This window comes from Anolis carolinensis, chromosome 5, assembly GCF_035594765.1.
Source record: "Anolis carolinensis isolate JA03-04 chromosome 5, rAnoCar3.1.pri, whole genome shotgun sequence".
In the NCBI taxonomy this organism is placed as follows: domain Eukaryota; kingdom Metazoa; phylum Chordata; class Lepidosauria; order Squamata; family Dactyloidae; genus Anolis; species Anolis carolinensis.
The window spans coordinates 158265609-158287320 of NC_085845.1; the positions used below are offsets into that span (position 1 = coordinate 158265609).

Genomic DNA, 21712 nt, shown 5'->3' on the forward strand with positions numbered 1-21712 from the left:
CAGGATAAAGCTTTTCTAAGTTTGACTGTCATACTTTGTTCCTTGGAACCAGAGATTGGGGGATTTGCAAAGCCTCGCAATTCCAGACTGCAGATGGATAACAGCTCTGATTGGATTGGCTTTTTAGAGTTGCCATTTATATGCAAGAATACAGCTGCTCCATGTGCCTGTGATTTAGGATGATGATGATAGGAGAGGTCATGGACTGCATTGGTTTGGCAGCAGCTTGAGTTTGTATTCCTATGCAAGCCTCGGGATCGCCAATCTTGTAAATAATGACTTTCATTGTGTTTTTTCACTCTTCTATTAACGGAGCTCATACTGTTCCTTCCCTTCTATAGGTGGATTGTATTTTTGGGGGTGCAGATGATCACCTTATGGTCAGAGAATGGTGAAGAAATCCCAACCATAGTCTTTTTATTGAATCCCTGGTAATTACATATTGATTCACCGATTAGGATTGATTCAGTGGGTCTGCTCTCACTGGGACTAGCAGTAGCTAGCGTTCAGGCCAGAGATGACTCTCTTTCGAAAGGGAAATTTGCCATAGCATGCGGGAACTAATTAATTCTCCATATCAACATCTCTCTACACATCAGTGGAAATATTTTCTCCTCATGTGGTCATGTTTGGTTGTTGTCCACTTTCAGCTAAATAATGAGTACATTTTTTAAATTTTATCCCCTCTACTTATCAGAGGTCTGGGAAACAAGAATGTGATAAACACTCTCCTCAAGTGACAGCTATCCAGTTGTAAAATTCTTCCCCTTTGTAAATCACAAATTTGTGGCCAACCACCTTTTAGATATTCTATTTGGAAACACATTACAAGAAAGAGGGAAAATAATGCTAGGTTTTTCCAGTGATGCTGAACACACACACATAAACACACATACATACACACCCCAGTTATCATAATTTAGGTTTTGAATGTCACTATTTAAATTTTTTGTGTGAGTTTTTGGGTGGATATGGCTGTCAGTGCTGACATTTAATGATAAAACTGAACTTTTTTGCTTTAACCACTGTGCAGTCCTGAGAAAGACCCTGCTGAAATAAAAAGATGTATTATATTTCCAACTCTATGCTTCGACATATTGAGGCTGTTGATTTCTTAAGTACATGTAGGAGAAAGAGTGCGTGGGCATGGGTATGTACGTATAAAAATTAACATCTGACCTTGAGGAGGTGGGAATGTCTTCCAGTGCAAATTTAAAAGGTCATTGGAACAGAAAATCTTACCAGAATGCTGCTTCCCAAAATCTTTTAAAGCTATGCCTCAAACTTTTGCTTTATAACTATTCAACTATTACTAAGGCTTCGGTGATTACATCGATCTACTGTGTAGTAATCACTGGGTGAATCCAGTTTTCTGGTGGCCATATCTAAAATCCATTTGCACAAAAATGTGCACTGGAGGATTTTTGCTATATATAAAACAGCACATTTATTCTGCCACCTTGTGGCAAACTGCAACAGTGTCTTTCAGAGCACATTCTGTTCGCTTGTTAATCAAAAATGTTATGTTTATATTCATCCCTGAAGCAATGCTAATCTCTAAAGTTGCACTTGAAACTATGGCACATGCAGCCCCATCACAGACTGAACACATAAAACAGCACTGAATTTCTTTTATTGACAACAGGGGAGAAAATCTGTCACTGTTTGGTTAACTGAAGTCTGCTTTTAAATAAAAAATACGCAGTAAAAACAAATGTACGTGCAGATGTTCAGATCAGCCTGCTGAAAGGAATAACCAAAAGACAGGCGTTAAGCTAAATCAGGCAGCAGGAGTTTAGCAAATAGATAAATGACATAGTTAACTAGGTCTTACTTTGGAACTTCCCATATAAACAAAGAATAAACACCAATAACACCACCAAAGAAAACCACATCAGATAATAAGTTTCTCCTCTAAACTTTTATACATTATACATTAACCGTTCTGTCTTTCAGTTATTTCCTCTGTAAAGTTTGACTTCAGAGAAGTCTCAGCAAGGCCATTAGATAAAATCATAACATTAGACAAGCAACTGCCTAATATGCCTATTACAAGGAAGAAATGGAGGGCATATTTTTAAATAACGGAACAGCTGAAGATCAGATTTATTTTCCCTTGATGTTTTTGTTTCATGCCAGTGCTGGCTAGCCTGTGAAGGATTTGGAAGGAAAAAAGGTGATTTATAGCAAAGCTAAATTGCTTCTTGATCCACAAGTAGCCAATGGCAAGAATGTCTCTTGTTAATTCCCTGTCATAGTATTGGACTTTGCAAACAGTTTTTCTTCATCTTGAGTTTAAAAAGAAGAGCCGTCACAGTGCTTTTCTACAGGTAAATGGAACAATTTTGTTTGTCCTTTATAGGTCCAGGTTTTTTTGGCTCAAGTTCCATGTTTTGATCTTTCTGTTAGAAATCATCAGAGGCAGGTGTTAAGCTTCAAATATTGACAGATTCATTAAAAAGTAGGAAGGTGTTGAAGCATCAAATAACTTTGCTAAAGATATCGAATGTACTTTGCTACAATTCAAAACTGTAAAAATGGTGGAATGGAAAGATACAAACAGCATTGTTTGACACTGTCTTGTCAAGTTTTTGCACTAGGACCCCATGTACTATAGATTTAATTTTTAAAAAAATCATATTTATATCCATTTACATGAGACTTACACATATTAAAAGAAATTCATACACAGTAAATACATAAATTCTAGTATATTACAATGAAACAGATGAGACAAGTTTAAAATGAGTTCCTCTTTTTGGTAAAAGTGAGATTTATGCACTTTGGCCAAATTTAAAATAAAACATTGGGGTTTATTTTTTAAAACTAATCAGTAGCTATTGTTTTATTGAACTATCCAGTGGGTGCATTCTGTCCAGTACTGTCACTACAAATTCTGTCGTTTCAGTGGGGTTTGTATCCAAAACCTACATAAGCCCCATGGAAACAAATATGAGCTGTGTGACTATAATACTTGACAGATTGCATGTTATAACTTAATATGTAACAAGATCACCACACATTTTAATCTGATAAACATCTATGTTTTCTTCCCTATTACCCTGTTCTTGGAATAAAAAGCTTCTTTTCTTAAGATGGTGGTAGTGCACTTCAGGTAAAGTAGAAGAAAAAGGTGGCATCTAGAGAGGGAGGAAAATAGTACAGTCAGTTAATAAATCTCTTGGCAGTATTCAATTATATACAATTATTTATTCCTAAGACTAATAATTATGTCAGACTGAAAAAAAGTGGAACCATTAAGAGAAGAGGACTGGTGACCAATGGAAACATGGGCCAGAAAAGATGCACTCTGTTTTATCTTGAGACTTAGAATTGTTGTTGATGATGATGATGCTATGGAACATTAAAAATGTATGGAGCAGAATCCCGTATGGCAATTATGAATGTGTAACCCTAAGGGTTACAGAGGAACAACTCCACATACCAGGAAGCAGCTGCTACAGTCGACACAGAGCCTATTTCCCTGTTGATTGGGAAGCGGCTGGCTGCCGTCTCAGCCTCCCCCTCTCCCCAAACACACAAGTGATCTCCAGTACAAGGGGGGGATTGTAACAAGGACCCTGTTTCTGTCTCTTGCAATGGTTGCTCACAGGAAGCCAGCCATTTCTCAAGCAACAAAGGAACAGGTTCCTGTTGATTGCAGTAGCTGCTGCCTAGTAAGTGGGGATTTGGTGGGAGGGGGTAAGTGGCACCCTAATGCTGGTGCTTACACATACAAAAAGTCCATATAGGATTCTGGCTATAAGAACAACCCCCTAAGCGATCTCTGCCAGCTTATATCATATAGATCTTTTTACCATTCAGAGCAGTAGTATACATATTAGGAAATATATATAATGTTATTTAGCTATCAGATAAAGACATTCTGAAAACTAGCCTTCATATAACACCTAAAGCAAAGGTGTTACTGGATTCAGGGTACAGTCCTGTATATACTCACTGGGAATGTGGCCTATTGTGTAGAATCTCAATTGAAAGAATGTAAAATGAGACACAGGTTGAATATCACTTATCCAGAATTCCGAAATCCTCCAAAATAATCCACATTGGTGGTTAGATAGAAACAACGTTTGTTTTCTGTGTAGGTGTACTTGGTTTTGCGTGTAAAATTCTTAAAGATATTGTGTATACAATTGCTTTCTGGTTATTTTTATAAGGTGTCCATGAAACAGAAATTAATTTCATGTTTAGACTTGGGTCCCATATGCAAATACGGTAATTCCAAAATCAAAACACTTCTGACCTTAAGCACTTTAGAAAAGGGATACTCAGCTTGCATCTAGTAGGGTTGTTAATTAAGAGCTTTGGCTAATTAGTGTAAGGTTTGGGGCACAGTCCAACATTTAGCAGGTGGTGTAACACTGTGTCTGTGAGGATATCTCTCCTTCCCTGGCTGGCTGCTTTTAAGTGGAAATTGTCACATGTTTAAAAAAAACAACATTTGATGGCGGTAGTATTGGGTTGCAAATTACTGTTTTTGCCACTGTACTGAACGCATGGGGCCACCCATAGATCTACTCTCCTCTCATTTACAACTTGAGTTGTTCTAATTCTGGCAAATTGGTGTCCTGGTTGTCAGCCCACCTGCCCCCAGGTTGCCTTTAATACATTATTGTGGCCTACAGATTGCAGTTAGAATGTTCTATTTTTGTTTTCAGACTCCAATGCAATCACTGAGCCTATGTAATAACAGCAGATTAGGTAATCCATAGGTTTGATGCCTACAGACTTGGCCTCTTTTCCTTTCTGAACCTTTAAATCCTCTAGAGGCATACATCCTTGCACCCTTTTTGTGTTAAGCAACTGCCTGTGTAGCTCTGTTTGCATGACATTCTAACCCACTGTATTGTCTTTCTGATTTTGTTTGGTATTTCTGGAGGAAAGAAAAGCAGTGATTTTAATTAGTTTGAAATTGACGCCAAACTACACATGACATTAGTGACCTGTTTAAACAAATGCCTTTAATCTGCCCCCTCTTGGTTTGGAGGAAAAGCAGACATACCAGTTTCCAGTGAAATTCCTCCCATTTCTCCTAACAGCATTGGTCCCTTGAAGTACTACTGCCTGCAATGTTCCTAGGGAAAATGTGAGCTAGGCAGGAGGCAGTCTTCATGCAAAAACTAGAATAAGAATGATTTCAGTAAGAGTATGTTCTTGATTGTTGTTGTTTTCCTTATACTTACAGTAGTCAGGTTGAACTACCATTAGCTTAATATTGAAGCAAGTTTTTTTTGGGGGGGGGTTAAAACCTATTTGACAGACACAATCTGCAATCCAGATGTGCTCTGGGAAGAGAAGACATGCCAGCTGTTGCCTAAAAGGGAAGGCAGGTGCTTAAAACAGCAAGAAGATAGGTCTCATTGGGAAGAAATCACAGTACAAAACAAAACCGCTATGAATCCTGTGTTCTCAGAAATTGGATGGACAAAAGCAATCACTCTAACAAATGAAAACTCAGGCATTTGGAGGAAGAAAGGAAATTAGTTTAGAGGGGATGCATCACAGAGGCAGGACCAAATCCATAACTATTTAAACTGCAAAAGAAAATTCTCCATTGCCCTTTAAAGATGCTATAAGAAGCTGTGATAGCATCTTTAACTCCTTTAGGAAAACTCAGGACATGTAAAATATCTGCTTTTCGGATTATTTGTTAACATGAAATCCTGATCAGAGGTAGCCAAGTTCATGTTACTCTCTGCTTAAATTAACAGTTGAAGTTGCTGGAATGAAATGGAATAATTAGCACCATTTGAATTGCTATGCTCAAATGTTAATGTGATTCCAGAATGCCAGCAATACTGTGTGAATAGACAGGTTTTAACATTTACTGTCTCCAGCCAGCTCCCACTATACATTATAAAGTTCAGATCTGTAACACATTCCACAAATCAGTTGTGCTAGACCTGGTCATAGAGGTGGCAAATCTGTGGGTGCAGCTGTACTGCTTCAGACTGCAGATACGGGCTCACGTTAGTAAATGTTACATTGTCAATTTAGAAAGTCTAAGAAGCTGCAGGTTGAGTCAAAATTCTCAGGGGGCTGAAGATTCCCCAGTTGTTGTTAGTTTCCATGCAAAATTGTTCCTCTTCCTTTACAGAAACTTGATGAATAGTAGAACATCCTTAAAACATTGAAGCATTACAGACATTTAACCTTTGGTAAACCCGTAGAAATTGAAGCAGTTCATTTTTCATGCATGTTGCAAGTAGTTGCATGGAATTCAGTTATGGATTTTCAGCTATGGGTTTTGCAGGCTTTTGCATAAGCTAAAATGTGCCATTTCTCCATACCCATTTCATATTGATTCTATCAGCTCCTGGAATAAGTTTTCAAATATTCCCAAATTGGAATTGATCTCCTGGTCTCAAAAATTTCCCATTCTAATCATGCTATACATGCGTATGGAGACATATTTGCATTTGGAAGTGGTGTAGACCACAGGACTTTATCACCACAAGAAGAATTAGTTTTAAAAATCAGAAGGTTCCCAGCCTTTCAGCAGAATCTGTCACTACCAGATGTACATTAGATGTTCATTTTCATAAGTAATATAGCCTCCCAATTTTTATGTTTGAATACTTACATTAGTTCAGCTCAGAGCTCTTTTTCCATGCTAGTCTTGTCAGCATGAATATGTGCGAACTGTAGAACTGTCTAACCTCTGCAACCGTGCCGAAGCAACTGAAATTACACACCAAAACTTCAGTAAATATCTTGCAACCTGGACTCGGAGAAGCCTCCTTAATTAACTCCCCAATATAGGTTTTCTGATAAAATGTGTAGCTTACTGAGAGATTTTAATACCTAAGCGTATTTAATGCTAATTACCTGCCCCTCTTTAATATACAAATATGCTAAAATACTAATACATATTATTCAATCTTAAATATGAACCAACGGGTAACCAACGGTGTGGTGTATTGAAATATCACACCGGAGACAGGGGTACAAATCTCCACTCAGCCACAGAAACCCATTGGGTGATGTTTGACAAGTCATATTCTCATCCTTAAAAGAAGGCAAAGGCAAAATCGTCTCTGAACAAATCTTGCCAAGAAAACCCCAAGATAGTTGTGCATTTGGGTCACTAAAGGTTAAAAACAACTTGAAGGCATGTGATCCAACAAGCATTGGTTTTTTTTTTCTCAGCTCTCCACCCTGAGTCAAACAATATACAATGTTTAGTTAGAGATGGTGGCAGTAGTCCTGTTCTTTTGGATGTCAACACAAATGCCCAGGATTCAAAAGGGTCTATGGACACATGCCCCAGATAAAGTCTGGAACAAAACTATTCAGGCATGTTCAACATATGGCTGGGTGGCTGTTAGACTGTTATAGCCACCCACAGATATCTAGTGGGGCTGAAGGTAGGGACATGTTTGTTTAAATTATTCATTCACACAAAGGGTTATCCTCCTCCTCCCCCATCCCATTGGCACACCATGTAATGTTTGATGGGAGGAGGGGCAAGCCAGTAAGGCACACTTTTGGATCTTTGAGAGGTCTGTGCAAGGGTCCCATAGGATGTAATTGCAGTGTGTGCGCTGCTATGGCTGGTGCTTCTCCTTGTCTGCCTGCACTCTTCTGCAATCCACTATATGGCTGAGCCAGGGGGTTGAGAGAAGGGTGAGTCTGGACTTCATATGTTGGGAATTCAGTTCTCTAGTCTAGTTGGAAGATTGAGAAAAAATGAAATGAGTTTGAGGAAGATTCTCCTCACCAGGGTTTTCGGACACTCAAGAATCTCCTCTCATTTCTTTTTCCTGAGTTGTTGAATATTTTCCATCGCTACTTGAAGGTAGGGCAGGCATATTACTTTGATGGGGAAGGAGGGTGTTCTCTGGTTCCCAAACATGGTACTGGCGTGTGAAGCCAAAGCTTTTCAATATCTGATGTTGTGGTACACTTCTGGAAAGGGTGGTGTGTATCTCCTATAGCCCAATTCATTGATTTTTTTTTTTTAGAATGCATGTATTAACCACAACAACTAAAAACATAGTAAACCCAAAACAAAGTGGTGTTTTTGTGACACGTAATGCATAGATACATATAAATGTATAAATAGAGGGAAGCTCTGCACTTAATGGACTAAACACACCTATTCCAGTGTTTTATACAAAATCTAAACAAAGGATATTCTGTTCAAAATATCTTTTAAAACATTGTGCATAGGAATATGTGAGCTATGGGGGTGGGGGAGGCAGATATAGTAATTGTGCTTGACATATACTCTTGGCTGATCCAATTTAGACTCAGATGGACAAACTTAGAATGAATTTGGTCTTGATGTGGATAAGCCCCAATTAGCTCATTTCAGGGAGAGTCTTACTCAAATTCCAAGAGTAATTGGTCTCTTTCACAATATAATGAGGGGCTGAATTCTCTTCCTAACTTTGGTGACCTCCACCATTGCTTTCTTTTCTCAAAATGTAAAGTCACAACATAAAGACGGTTGTTGTGGTTTTCATTAAGTTGAGAGCTTTGGAGTATGGTTTGATTTACCCTCTCTGAGCTGTTTTAGGCCAGGGAGAGTGTTTTTTTCTGGCTCCCTTTTGAAAAAGAGTCTTTCCTGGGCATAAAATGGCTCAGAAAGAGCCCCAAAATGGTGAAATTGCTCTATGGGGCAAGAAGACAATGGTAAAAATATTCAAAATCATTACTGGAAGAGTATGGTAGTGTATGACCCTCCAAGGTCTCCTGGAGGCCCAATGAGACTCCAAGCCCTTCAAAAGTTGCCTACCATTGTTCTTGAGAACTGTAGTACTCTCATGCTCTAGAAAGGCAGTATTGGCACTCATTTTTTATGTATGTGTATATTGATATTGTTCCTACCAGGTACATTTAAGCTGATATGATGCCTTCAGCTGATTATGAACTGCATGAAAATCTTAGAGTTCTTTGGATGTTATTCAAAATTAGTTCAGAATTTCTAAAAGGGGATATTCATACTATCAGCTTCCTAGGTTTTTTCTAGCTTTGTCTTTTGGTCACTTTAATTCAAGATTAGTGAACAGCTAAGGGGAAATTCACTTCTACGTTATTCTGTTACCTTCTTCATTTCATATGGATGTGCTTTTATTGTTCCTACATATTATAGCTTGAAACATTCCAATAGCAAGACACAAAAAGCAAATAACATCTGACATATGGAAGGTTCCAGACTTAACAGTGCATCTAAACTGGAATTAATGTAGTTTGACACCATTTTAACTGCCATGACTCAATGATGGGAAATCATGGTAGTTGTAGTTTTATAAAGTCTTCAGCTTTCTCTGCCAGAGTGTTGTTAACCAGCCTATCACTCCCTTGGTACCATAACATTGAGCTACAATTTTACAGTGTAAATGCAACGTTAGTCTGGCAGCATCTTCAAGTTTTCATCACAGTTGTCAGTGCTGAACAGGTATTATAAAAGATGGAAGGTTTAATACTTTGAAAATACTCTTCTGTATTTTCCCCAGCCCCCAAAAAGATCATCTGCTGTCTGTACCTATTACGATTTCATTTAATGTGCTTTCTTCCAGATATTAACTTCCAGTGTGCAAATATTTTTACATGAAATTAAACCAGAAACTAAGCTGGATTTGCAATAGAAAACTGAAATGTTATCTTGTACCGAGCAATAGAACTTTTGTTTTCAAAGGGTTAATGTCATACCATCAGTTGCCATTTTCCGTGACTGTCCTGATGTTGTAGTTAACCTGAATCCAGCTGGCAGTGTTTCTGAAGAGCCAGGCATCATGCTGATCCCATGGACTTCACGTGGAGGAAATTGTCTTCGCCAGGAAGAACCGCGCCTATAATTCTTGTCATCACTCTGTTGATGCACAAGTGTTTGAATTTTACTAAAACAGACAGCTGTTACAAACTCTAACCAGGCCACCAAAGTAGGCAAATGCTGCCTGGAATGTTGTGGGGGGATCTACATTCGCCTGTTCCTAATCTAGATCATCATTATATTCGCCTTTATTATTATCTGCTGAATTTCAGGAATAGCAAAGTTGGGAGATTATTCTTTATGTATATATTTAAAAACACTGTTTTGCTTATCACTAATTCAAAATTCTTATTTCTAGTACTGCTTGCGTGTTATCATTTTCATATATGTATATATGGATGGTTATATGTTGGCCACCTAGAGCTGCTGAACAGTTTAACAGTTTCACAGTCCTCTACGCAATGTCACCACTGTTGTTACTAACAAAAGGCTCTAGAGTGTATACAGATTAGCACAAGCAGTTCATTAACATTCATTTATCGTAAGTTTTCCTACATCTGTTCTGAATCAGTTTTGATATATTCTATTCTACAGTAAAGCTGGGACTACCATAATGGTTAATTCCATCCCATATATCCCTAGTTTGATGAAACATTTATAGTTAATGCTGATAGTATGGCATTGTAGTGAATAAATTATGGATATATTGGGGAAAAAGATCTGCAGTCCCATGTGAGGACATATAACTGTGTTGGAAGCTCATGTTTACTAAATGATAGCATTTTAAGACTTTTTCCATACTTCACATCTTTTCTAATGCAAATTGTTAATAGTAAGCAATTATTGTTATTTGCTGTTCAGACTCTGGTATGTATGAGTAATGCCACTTACTTCATCAAGTCGCCTATCTGTTCCTAGTGCCAACAGATTGTTGTATTCTCTTTCGAGGATCTGTCGTGCCTAATGTTAACCAAATCAAACAATAGAAGTAAATAAATGAATAAAACAGACAAATATCTTTAGGGATTAATTATAACAACTTGTTCATCTGCCTACCTGTGTATTCTGTGTTGGAATCTGCAATAATAAAGCTAAACTGCTGTAATCAAAGTTATCATCAAGTCCTATGAGTGATCCGTGAACACCACTTTCTAGGATATTGTTTGCATATTCTCGTAGCCCAATTGCTTGTATCCAGCGTATCACCCTGTCATTACTCCACACCAGCACATCTGCAAGAAGGAAGGCGAGAAACATTTCCTTAATGACTGAACTTCCAGAAGTGTGGGGTTGTAGGGAGATCTAGGAGAATAACCAGTTCTGTATCACTTATAGAAACATCATTGTATTATACAAGAAAAGGGAGGTTCTATGTGCAGGAAACATTTACTGCTTATGTAATTAACTCACACCTTTCCGTGTGGGCCCCTACAATTGCAGTGAGGGGAATGCAGTGACACTTAAACATTACAATCTATACTCTGCTTTGCATGTGATCCCCTTTCTCAGGATAGTCTACTCTCTTGACACTGTCCATGTCATTTTACCCTTCTATTTAATCCACAAAATAGCCACATAACTAGTGGGAATTATGGGGAAACTATACTAACTATCCTACTGGATTGATTTGTTCAGTTTCAGAGTATAAATTAATTTTATACACTCTAATAATGCACCTAGAGAACCCTTTGCTGGTGTGCTATAAAAACGGAAGGGCCTTAATTTCCAAAGACTCAAGGGATCTGGACCAAACTTGGCACACATACCCTTCATTATCCAAATTAAAAGAATTGAGGGATCTGAACCAAAAAAAACAAAAAAACCAACCCTTTTGGGCCCAGAGCTGAGGAAAAGAACAGGGACAAAATGAATTGGCTGTTGCTAGGTGAAGTGGCCCTCTGTGATGTGACTGACAAAGAAAGAGTGAAGCAACTTGGCTGTTCCTAGGTGATATGTGTATAAGGTGAAGAGAGGGAGGAAGAAAAAATACATAAAAAGAAGGAAAGGAAAAGAAAAAATAGAAAGGAAAGGGGGAAAGGTATTCGGGCATAGGAAATAAAGCAAGAGGAGAGGAGAGAAAAGGAAAAGGGAGAGAAAAACGAAAGAAGAGAAAGAAAATGTGAAAAGGTATGGGAAGGGAAGGAAAAAACAAGACAAAGGAAGGGAGGGAGGGAGGGAGGGAGAGAGGGAAGGAAGGAAAGAAAGAAAGAAAGAAAGAAAAGAAAGAAAGAAAGAAAGAAAGAAAGAAAGAAAGAAAGAAAGAAAGAAAGAAAGAAAGAAGGAGGGAGGAAGGTATATGAGGGGAAGCAGGAAAGAAGGGGGGAAAGCCACAAAGAGAGTGTGCCCAGAAGGTTGCCATGAAGACATTGTGAGACAGACCTTCTCAGAGCTGGAGAAGAGAGAAAGCAGGTGGGCAGTCCCCCTCCTGCACTCAGGTAATGTCCTTATACATGCTACTCTAATTATACTAAGAGAAGCATATATTGTACATCGACATCTCTGCAGCTCACACAAATGGGTTTTCTGTCCCGTTGCAGTGCATCATTCAGAACCTTAATCTAGAGCCGTAACAGAAGCATTTTGCAAGTAGCCTCCCTCCTTCCCACATGCCATACCAACATGTGTATGGCCTAAACTCTGTTACATTTTGTCCGCCCTGGTAATTGGCCATAGGTCAGCAAGATGATATGTCTCAGGCAATATGTTAAACAAATGCAAATGAGTTATTAACAGGTGCAGTGAATCAACAAATCAAAAATCTCAACCAAAAACATATAAACAGGGAAGGAGAAAAGTAATAATAATAATACACCGTTATTTATATACCGCTCCATGTCCTTGAGAGGACTCGGGGCAGTTTCCAACATGTGTGCAAAAAACAGTCAATAGTCAAGACATTATACAGCAGCATGAACATAACAAACATAATAAAAACATCATCATAAGACAACAGTAAAAAAAAAAGTTCAGTTAAAATGGACACAGTTACAGTTCCAATCAGTATATTCCATCAAGGAGTCAAATCCCAGTAATCGGGACTGTGAGGTAGACATAGTCAATTATAAGGAATAGATAAAGACTTGTACATCAGCGTATCATAGGGCCTGGGGTTGAATAGTGTGCAGAGTAGGGTCAGCATGTTAAACAAACGAACTAATCTTGCTTGAAGCCCTGCAGGAACCACCAGGTTTTCGGTTCATTGCGGAACAAGGGCAATGTAGGGGCTTGCCTGATCCCTCTGGGGAGGGCGTTCCAAAGCTGGGGAGCCACCACCGAGAAGACCCGTTCCCTCATCCCCACCAGTAGCGCTTGGCATGGCAGTGAGAGCAAGAGGAGGGCCTCCCCGGCAGGTCTTAAGGCCTGTGCCGGTTCATTGGGGAAGATGCGATCACGGAGATAGGCAAGGCCCGAGCTGTATAGGGCTTTGTAGGAGAAATCTTATGTTTTATTGATACACTCTGGTATTGTTTGCACTGAAAATACCTTTTGTTTGACTCCTGAGGCTTAGGGAGAGAGTTTTGGCCATTGCAGAGGCCTTCCAGAAATCATCCACCTAATATAATTTGTTTTTGCAATCTCATTTGGAATTATATCTGAGAAAATTTGTATGCCATACTCAGGTGTTGAACCTACAAGGATGCTGAATCCAACAGAGGGAAATTTCAAAAGATAAGTAACAGAAGACAATTCTGTTAGTAATGTCTTACCTTTTATTTCATGTTGACTTACTTCTCTTCTCCTTTCAAGTTCTTTTCTGTCATAATTCAGCTTTTTTAAACACATGATTCCATACTGTAGACTTGTTCTGTTATTTAAGAAAAATAAAACGTTACTCAGCAGGTAAAAATAACCCAATTTTGAAAATATGAAAAGTTTTGCCTAACATGTTTCATAAAGATCGAATACTTTGTATCTTGGTGTCGACAAGACACACAAAAAAAAGAACGAACAAGTGCATGTATGTACACATGCACATCACTAGAAAACAGTATTTCGATTTTAACATTTGGCTTCACAATTTTAGCATTCTGTCTTACGCTATAAATATACTATGCTAACATACCGATGAAAGCTATCCACCATTTTTAAGTGAACACGGAGATCTTTTTTCGTCAAGTGGTCTAACATCCTCGCGTCTACCAAGCACTCCATAAAGTAACTTCTATATTGTGGTAATCCCAGGCTGGGAAGCCATTCATTACCAATCCATTCATGGTTCATGTCACCATAAGCCAGGGTCTATTTGAGGAGATAAAAGGAAAATATAACTGCTGGCATCAAATATAACAATAAAAACAAACTTGGTTCTTTTAATCTTTACGATCCCTCAGTTATATTTTATAATATCCTTTATGTAATGTCAACAAAGGCAACAGTTCCAATCAATAGGGAATGTCTTATTTAACAAATGACAAGAAACGGATGATTGCACAAGGGCTGCACGTTCATTAGCATAAGTAGAATCGAAATATCAGATTTAGTACTTACATAAGAATAAAATCCAGTTTTTAAAGGTGATAGAAGTCTTGTGTTAAAGGATGACAGGCTAGATATAGCCCAGTAGTTTTACCTTTGCCAAATAAATTATTTAGACAGTGATGCAATACTATTCTTTAATATTGTGTAGCTGCCATGCAAAAGATATTTATAGTTGGCATCTCTGTAGTCAATTTTGGAGACTGGCTTTCAGATATATAATAATACAGGCATGTTGAATATTTTAATTACAGATTAGAGTCAAACCCAGATAAAAGCAAAAGGCACAGTAAAAGCTGAAGTGTGTGTATGTCCCTTGGGTTTCTACATGAAGTTATGAGCTATGTTTAGCTGCCCAGTCTCTCTGCTTGAAACTAGATAGTACTTAAAATGACTATTCCTGCTACACCAAGCCCTCACATTCCAATTATTGGCATAATGTAATGGTATTCCATCATCTAGCACTATTAATAAGTAAAGTCAATCTGGTGAATTTAATTCTATATTAACTGCCACTTGGTAGGGGACAAATATCCAACCACATTCTCCAAAAGTAAATGGAGTCATATCACTGGACAGGTGGCACAATGGGTTAAACCCTTGTGCCAGCAGGACTGCTGACTTGCAGGTTGGGTTGCTGACCTGAAGGTTGCCGGTTTGAATGTGGGGAGAGTGCGGATGAGCTCCCTCTGGCATCTCCAGCTCCCCATGCGGGGACATGAGAGAAGCCTCCCACAAGGATGGTAAAAACATTAAACATCCGGGTGCCCCTTGGGCAACATCCTTGCAGACAGCCAATTATCTCACCAGAAGCAATTTGCAGCTTCTCAAGTTGCTCCTACCACACACAAAAACTGGACTGTGTCTTTTTTTAACTATTTGAAGAAAAAGGAAAGAGGGAGGGAGGGAGAGAGAGGTGTTTGTGGAACAGTAGCTACTTACAGTGGTTCTCAACCTGTGGGTCCCCAGATGTTCTGGCCTTCAACTCCCAGAAATCCTAGCAGCTGGTAAACTGGTTGGGATTTCTGGGAGTTGTAGGCCAAAAACATCTGGGAACACAAAGGTTGAGAACCACAGAGCTACTAGCTAAGTGTGTAAATGAAACAGAAAGGTCTCAGTGCCTGTCAATCCACGAAACCATGTGAAAGTTCTGGCAGAGCCTAAGATATAACTTGAGAGATAACGCTATTTATTCCTTAAAACATAGAGACCATAAAATATTAATTTCTCATTTTGAGAAAGTGTATTAAATCTAACAGTATACTCACATCTGTAAAAGACCTGGCATATCCCTAGAACAAGACACTTCACTATAGTTATACACACTAGAAAAGTGTTAAATTGGAAAAGAGTCATACCTGAGCCCAACTGCCTTCCTCATTCTCTTTCTGGAATATCAAGCACAAAAGAAATACAGTATGAATAAAACAACATTACTCAAAATTCAGGATCAAACTAGATAGAAAAAAGAAGTATCTGTTATACTCTTGTTTGTCTTTGAACAATGATATTTCCTCAAAGTCACATTATGAAAAAATCAGACTTGCAAATTAAGACAACAATTATCTTTTAATGACCATGTACAAAAAAGCATACCAAATGAGTCTTCGTGTGGAGAGAAAAAGCAGGGTATAAATAAACATAAACATCATAATAATAATGTGTGATACTGTACATAGATGAAAACAATCAGATGCAATAGTTGAGGAAGAATCTCTTCTAAAATCTATAGTGTATTCTGAGCCTCAGTTTCATTAAGAAAGGTAACTGAATCCACCTGCAATTGTGTAATTGTTAAATAAGGAATGCTATTAATAAAACTGGGCAGATTAAAAAAATCATACTCTACAAATTTTCCTTGTTAGTCAGTGTAACTCTAACCCATGAAACGTGGGGACATGCTGAGCTCTTGCAAAAATGTCCCAAATGCCATTGCTGTTGTCTGCCTTCAAGTCACTTCTGACTTATAGACACCTTACTGCAATCTTATAACAGGGCTTTGGGATGCAATTTTTGTTCAAAGAGGACTTGCCATTACCTTTCTCGGAGGTTGAGAGAGTGTGATTTGTCTGAGGGGATTGTGAACCTTGGTTTTCTAGAGTTTTAGTCTAACACTCAAATCACTTCTACAATGGTTCAGCTCCCAGAAATCCTAGCCAGCTTACCAGCTATTCGTTTCTCAAGTCCCTCCTGGCGCGAAAAAACCCCCGGCTATTAGGAATTATGGGAGCTGAAGTGTAAAACATCTGGAGAACCAAAGATTGGGAACCACTTCACTACCCCATAATGACACTGAATCTTTACATATATAAAAGTCAGAGTATGTATATATTCCATAAAGATCTGGACCAAACTTGGCACACATACCCTTCATTATCCAACTTAAAAGAATGGAGGAGTTGTAACTGAAAAGAAAATCTCCACAAAAGAGGGAAAGAAAAGGAATAAAGTGAATTGGTTGCAACTAGGTGAAGTGACCCTTTGTTATGTGACTGGGAAATAAAGGGAGTGGATTGGCTGTTGCAAGGTGGTGTATATAGGTTAAGGGAGGGAGGAAGGAGAGAAAGAAAAAGAAAAGGAAAAGAATGAAGGAATGGAATAAAAAAAGAAAATAAAATAGGAAGAGAAATGAAGGAAGAAGGAAGAGGAAAGGGAAGAAAGGAAAAGAAAGGAAAGAAAAGGGTGTGAGCGGAAGGAAGGAAAGAATGAAAAAGAGAATGGAAAGGGGGAAAGTAGAGACAAAGGAAGGGAGGGAAGAAAGAGAAAAGGAAGAATGGATGGAAGGAAGGAAGGAAAAAAAGAGGTGGTGTATGAGGGAAAGCAAGGGAAAAACAAAGGAAGAAAAAAGAGAGGAAGAAATTGTTTGAGTGGAAAGGAGAAAGGAAAAAAAGAACCATAAGGAGAGTCTGCTACCAAGAGTTGCCAGAATGTTGCCATGATGACATTGTGAGGTAGACCTTCTCAAAGCTGGAGAAGGGAGAAAGCTGGCAGGTAGTTGCCCCTCTGACACCTGGGCAACACCAGGTATATATGCTAGTCATTTTATGCATGCTTTGTATATTATTTAATTAATTAATTAATTAATTAATTAATTACAGTATTTATATTCTGTCCTTCTCACCCCGAAGGGGACTCAGGGCGGATTACATTGCACACATAGAAGGCAAACATTCAATGCCATAACAAAGAACAGAGAAAGAGACAGACACAGGCACGGGCTGGCCTCGAACTCATGACCTCTTGGTCAGTGATTTGTTGCAGCTGGCTGCTAACCAGCCTGTGCCACAGCCCGGCCTAATATATGATTAGTATATTATGCTAATCATACATAGAGCATTCTATATAGTAACCATTTGAAGTCTAGAAAATGTTTGAACAAGATACACAAGAATAAATAAAAATACGTTGGAGAAGTAGATTGCTGACAAAATTGATTAATTCCTTATACATGTTTACTTAGAAGCACGTCCCTCTGTTGGTGATGAGAATTTTTACTAGTTAAATGTGTGTAAGATTAAATGCTTTAAAAACATTTTGTATTCTTTTCTTTTTTTTTAAAAAAAAAACTTGGATCACTTAGCTCATGTTATTTTATTGGCACAGTCTATGCAGTATGCTAGACTAGGAATAATGCTCTGTAGTGCTACATATTACTTTCCTCTGGCATCATGGACATGGACATTGATAACTGTGTGCACTGACATTATCATGTCCTTGTGTTTCCAATACAATAAGCCTGCCTTATGGCAAAGAGCTCAGAGAGGGATGTAATACAACTCCCCCTCTGTCTGATCTTAGAGGTCTGATGGCTAAATGTCTTTATGAAAACATGGGTCTCAGAGGAAGCCTTCATAGAATCATAGAGTTGGAAGAGACCTCATGGGCCATCCAGCCCAACTCCCTGACAAGAAGCAGAAAATCGCATTCAAAGCACTCCCGACAGATGGCCATCCAGCCTCTGCTTAAAAGCCTACAAAGAAGGAGCCTCCACCACACTCCGGGGAGAGAGTTCCATGGCCAAACAGCTCTCACAGTGAGGAAGTTCTTCCTTATGTTTAGGTGAAATCTCCTTTCCAGTAGTTTAAAGCCATTGTTCCATTGCAATGCTTTTAAAGCAGTGGTTCTCAACCTGTGGGTCCCCACATATTTTGGCCTTCAACTCCCACAAATCCTAACAGCTGGCAAACTGGCTGGGATTTCTGGGAGTTGTAGGCCAAACACCTGGGGGTCCACAGGTTGAGAACCACTGTTCTAGAGTGTCTCCTTGGTGATGCTTGGTTTTGGGGCCCTGCCCTGCTCCCAAAAGGGACAGATTTTGTAGTTCCAAACCTTCCATTCTTTTAATTCAGATTATGAAGGGTCTGTGTGCCATGTTTGGTCCAGATCCATCAAGCCATGTAGGAGCCCTGGTGGTACAAACCAATCAATGAACATAAATGCATACTCTGATAGATCAAAATAGATATACATGCAGCCCTCAAGTTATGAACATAGTAAGTTCTGTAGGTTTGTTCTTAAGTTGAATTTGTATGCAAGTTGGAGGAGGTACTTTTTTAAGTGTAACTCCAGCATATATATAGATATAGATATATAGACACACACACACAAACTTTGGATAGCATAGGGAATAGTTAACACCCCTGTGGTGTTTGTTTTGCTATCTGTGTCCCTGTTCAGAAGATTTTACCTCACTTTCTGTCCCTGTGATAATTGGATTTTGAAATAAATGTCTTGTGGAAACAAGGATTGGCGTTAAAGCTTTTCCCCATGGTAACTCTTTCAGGAGTGCATTTCCTAGGTGTAAATTTCTCTCCCTGCTGCATCACCTCGATTTTTAATTATGAATCATTTGTAAGTAGGATGTTTGTATCTCGTGAACTGCCTGTATATGTGTGTGTATGTGTATATTTTTGCTACATTGTTATTTCATCTTCAGGCACAATTCTGCATTTTTATACTGAATTAAATGTGGAAGTTTCTATTAAAACTTACCGTTTTAGTTGGAGCTGCAAGCGTTTCCATTTCTTCATGGGTCACCCAAACGTTGCCTGAGGGCTATTGCCAATGCCCGCAGGAAGGCAGGTAGAATCCGCATTAGGTAAGCAGTGTTAAAGAAGAAAGGCAGCAACACTGTAAGTTAACAGCATACACCATCACAATGAGCACTACCATGTCCTTGCCTCAGTTGCACTGCAGCTTGAAACAACTACAGACAACTCTTTGCATCTTCTTCCTCTTTAAAAATGTAAAAATTGGATTCTTAAGAAATAACTTAAGTAATTTCTATGTACATCTATTAGAACCACTATCTTCAGTCTTCTCACCAGACACCCGATTGTGGAACGTCTCCAAGGAATATGATTGGTGCCAACATAGTTTAGTTTTTATTCCCAGGTTCTCCCAGGTAAATCACTGTATATCCTGGATGATATTATCTCTATAATAAATAGTTACCAAGTTGTGTTCCTTAGAGTGAAAGCATTCACACTTTGCTTCTCAAGTAGGGTTGTGCAATTCATTTGGCCAAACTGGGACAATGCAAATAGAGGCACTTCAGGTTCATCTTTACCAGCTCCAAACTGGGTTGGATTGACTTTTAAAAGATTTTGAGTGGAATGGTATAGCCCAAACCAATTTGTACTGAATCAAAACTCCAAGTCTCAAAAATAAGCTGGAAAAAACAGCAAAATCGTATATGTCCAGCAAAATCATATAAGGAAAATACGAAGTGGTGTGATGAGGAGGATGATATCTGAGCTTTGCTTATTGTATGTGAAATTTGTGACAACAGCTTGCAGTCATAGTGTTATGGGAAGGGTCTTAAATGTTTTACAGTCAATCATCTTTTGCATCTTTTTTTTTCATTAGCTGGATTTAGCTCTCAGTAGGCAATCAAACGGCTCTTTTAGTTTTCTTGAACACCTCACATTAATCCTGTTTGCCTTATTGATTTGACTAGTAATCTCTGCACATTGAATGAATCTGGATGTCAACCCTCTGATGGCTTGTGTTATCATTAAGTATCTGATTAGGTTGTCTCCATGTATTTTTAAGTGGTGTAAAAAGAAAAAAAATGCTGATATAGGTCTGAATTCTGGAGGCAGTAACGTTGTGCCTGCTTCAGGGAATAAGCACTAATAAGTCTTCTTACCCTGCTTCTATTTCTATTCTGGGAAAAATTAAAAAAAAACCTCATGAAACGGCAAGTGCTATTATATTAAAGTCAGCAGATCTAGTCTGTGGAAGTAATTAAGAATGACAACCTTAAGAAACAGAGGAAAAATTAGGTCATCAAATGGGTACTTCATTCTAAGGTAGAAGAAATAAGTCATTACCTATTTAAGAAAGGGCTGGTTTGGGATGTGTTATTTTTAGATCTGTCAAAAATAGATCTCAAAAATAGATATGTGGGCTAAGCCCGACATTGTGTGACTGGATGTCTACTTTCACAATACAACTGGGTGTCTCCCTTTATAACCCCTACTTCCCGCCCACCCAGATGTATTGTGTTTTATATCTGTGAGGGCACACTTCATTAGAAATGCAGCTAATGCAAAATGTAGAAGCCAGACTAGTATTAGCTGTGCATTTTAGAGACCACATAGCACTGTTGTAACAAGAACTGCACTGACTTCCAATCTCAATTCAGGGGACTAGTGTTGACTTACAAAGCCTTAAATAATTTGGGACCAACAAATCTGAAAGATTGCTTTCTAGCATATGAGCCTAGCAGAAATGTTCTGATCTTCAGACGAGGCCCCATTACATGTTCCAAGATCTTGTGAATCTATGTTGGTGGGTACACATAATAGAGCTTTTTCTGTAGCAGTGCCTTCACTGTTATTCATGAATGGGGTAGAGGAGTCACATTTATGTCATGCTCCTGATGGAGCTCTACTGAATATTAGGTGCCAGACAAGGCCTTCCTTTGGCTACCTCTTCTGCTTCACTAACTGGCTAATATGTATATACACTTCCTACCTTTCCTCATGGGCCACACAGCATATCCGGAATATCATGTCATTGCGTATAATTCTTTTACCCACCTGTGACCGCGCAGTCTCTCTCTTCAAATGTGGATGCTCCAGCAAAGAGTTCACATTCTTTCACTTTCATGGATTCTAGCAACATACCTAGGCATATTCTAATTACATACACCTCTTTTGGTGTCATTCTGGCATTCATAGATACCAACAGTAAACAGCTGAGGTACATCTATACAAGCTGTGATTTTTCCTCTGCCCAATGATGCTGTCCAGTTTAGTGAGAGAACAAAGGCCACTGCTTCTGCTCAGCTCCATAACAAGAAAGTCTGTGGCCATATTAAAAAAAAAACACCTTGTGCCCACATACTTCTCCTCCTGTTTGCCTCACTAAGAGACTGCTGCCAACTGATTGAATGAGAGAAACTGAGCAATGGGCCCACACTACTGGGATTGCTCACTTAAAGAAGAAATTGGTCACCTTATGCTGACATTGTCTGCCTGAAGAAAGAGT

At 38.7% G+C, this 21712-nt stretch overlaps 2 protein-coding genes across 15 annotated transcripts in view; one reads left to right on the forward strand and one right to left on the reverse strand.

The window, feature by feature from the left end:
- The window catches only part of acss3 (acyl-CoA synthetase short chain family member 3), a 98359-nt gene that overhangs the window by 56857 nt on the left and 19790 nt on the right, over positions 1–21712 (forward strand). For 3 of the 6 annotated variants that reach the window (XM_062982681.1, XM_062982683.1, XM_062982684.1), the window contains one exon: positions 9546–10853. The exons of 1 other annotated variant lie outside the window; for it this stretch is intronic. The gene's annotated coding sequence lies outside the window, so the exon portion shown is untranslated. Of the gene's footprint in view, positions 1–341; positions 10854–21712 lie in introns of those variants that run through there. 2 more of the 6 variants (XM_008110915.3, XM_003221140.4) reach the window with 2 other exon arrangements.
- The window catches only part of ppfia2 (PTPRF interacting protein alpha 2), a 341653-nt gene continuing 321557 nt past the window's right edge, over positions 1617–21712 (reverse strand). For all 9 annotated transcript variants that reach the window (XM_008110919.3, XM_062982678.1, XM_062982677.1 and 6 more), the window contains 9 exons: positions 19208–19270; positions 15574–15603; positions 13803–13978; positions 13447–13544; positions 10796–10971; positions 10631–10699; positions 9679–9838; positions 6605–6702; positions 1617–3140 (listed from right to left, as the gene is read on the reverse strand). In XM_008110919.3, coding sequence (XP_008109126.2) covers positions 6644–6702; positions 9679–9838; positions 10631–10699; positions 10796–10971; positions 13447–13544; positions 13803–13978; positions 15574–15603; positions 19208–19270 — 831 coding nt within the window. In that variant the 3' untranslated portion in view covers positions 1617–3140; positions 6605–6643. The remainder of the gene's footprint in view (positions 3141–6604; positions 6703–9678; positions 9839–10630; positions 10700–10795; positions 10972–13446; positions 13545–13802; positions 13979–15573; positions 15604–19207; positions 19271–21712) is intronic.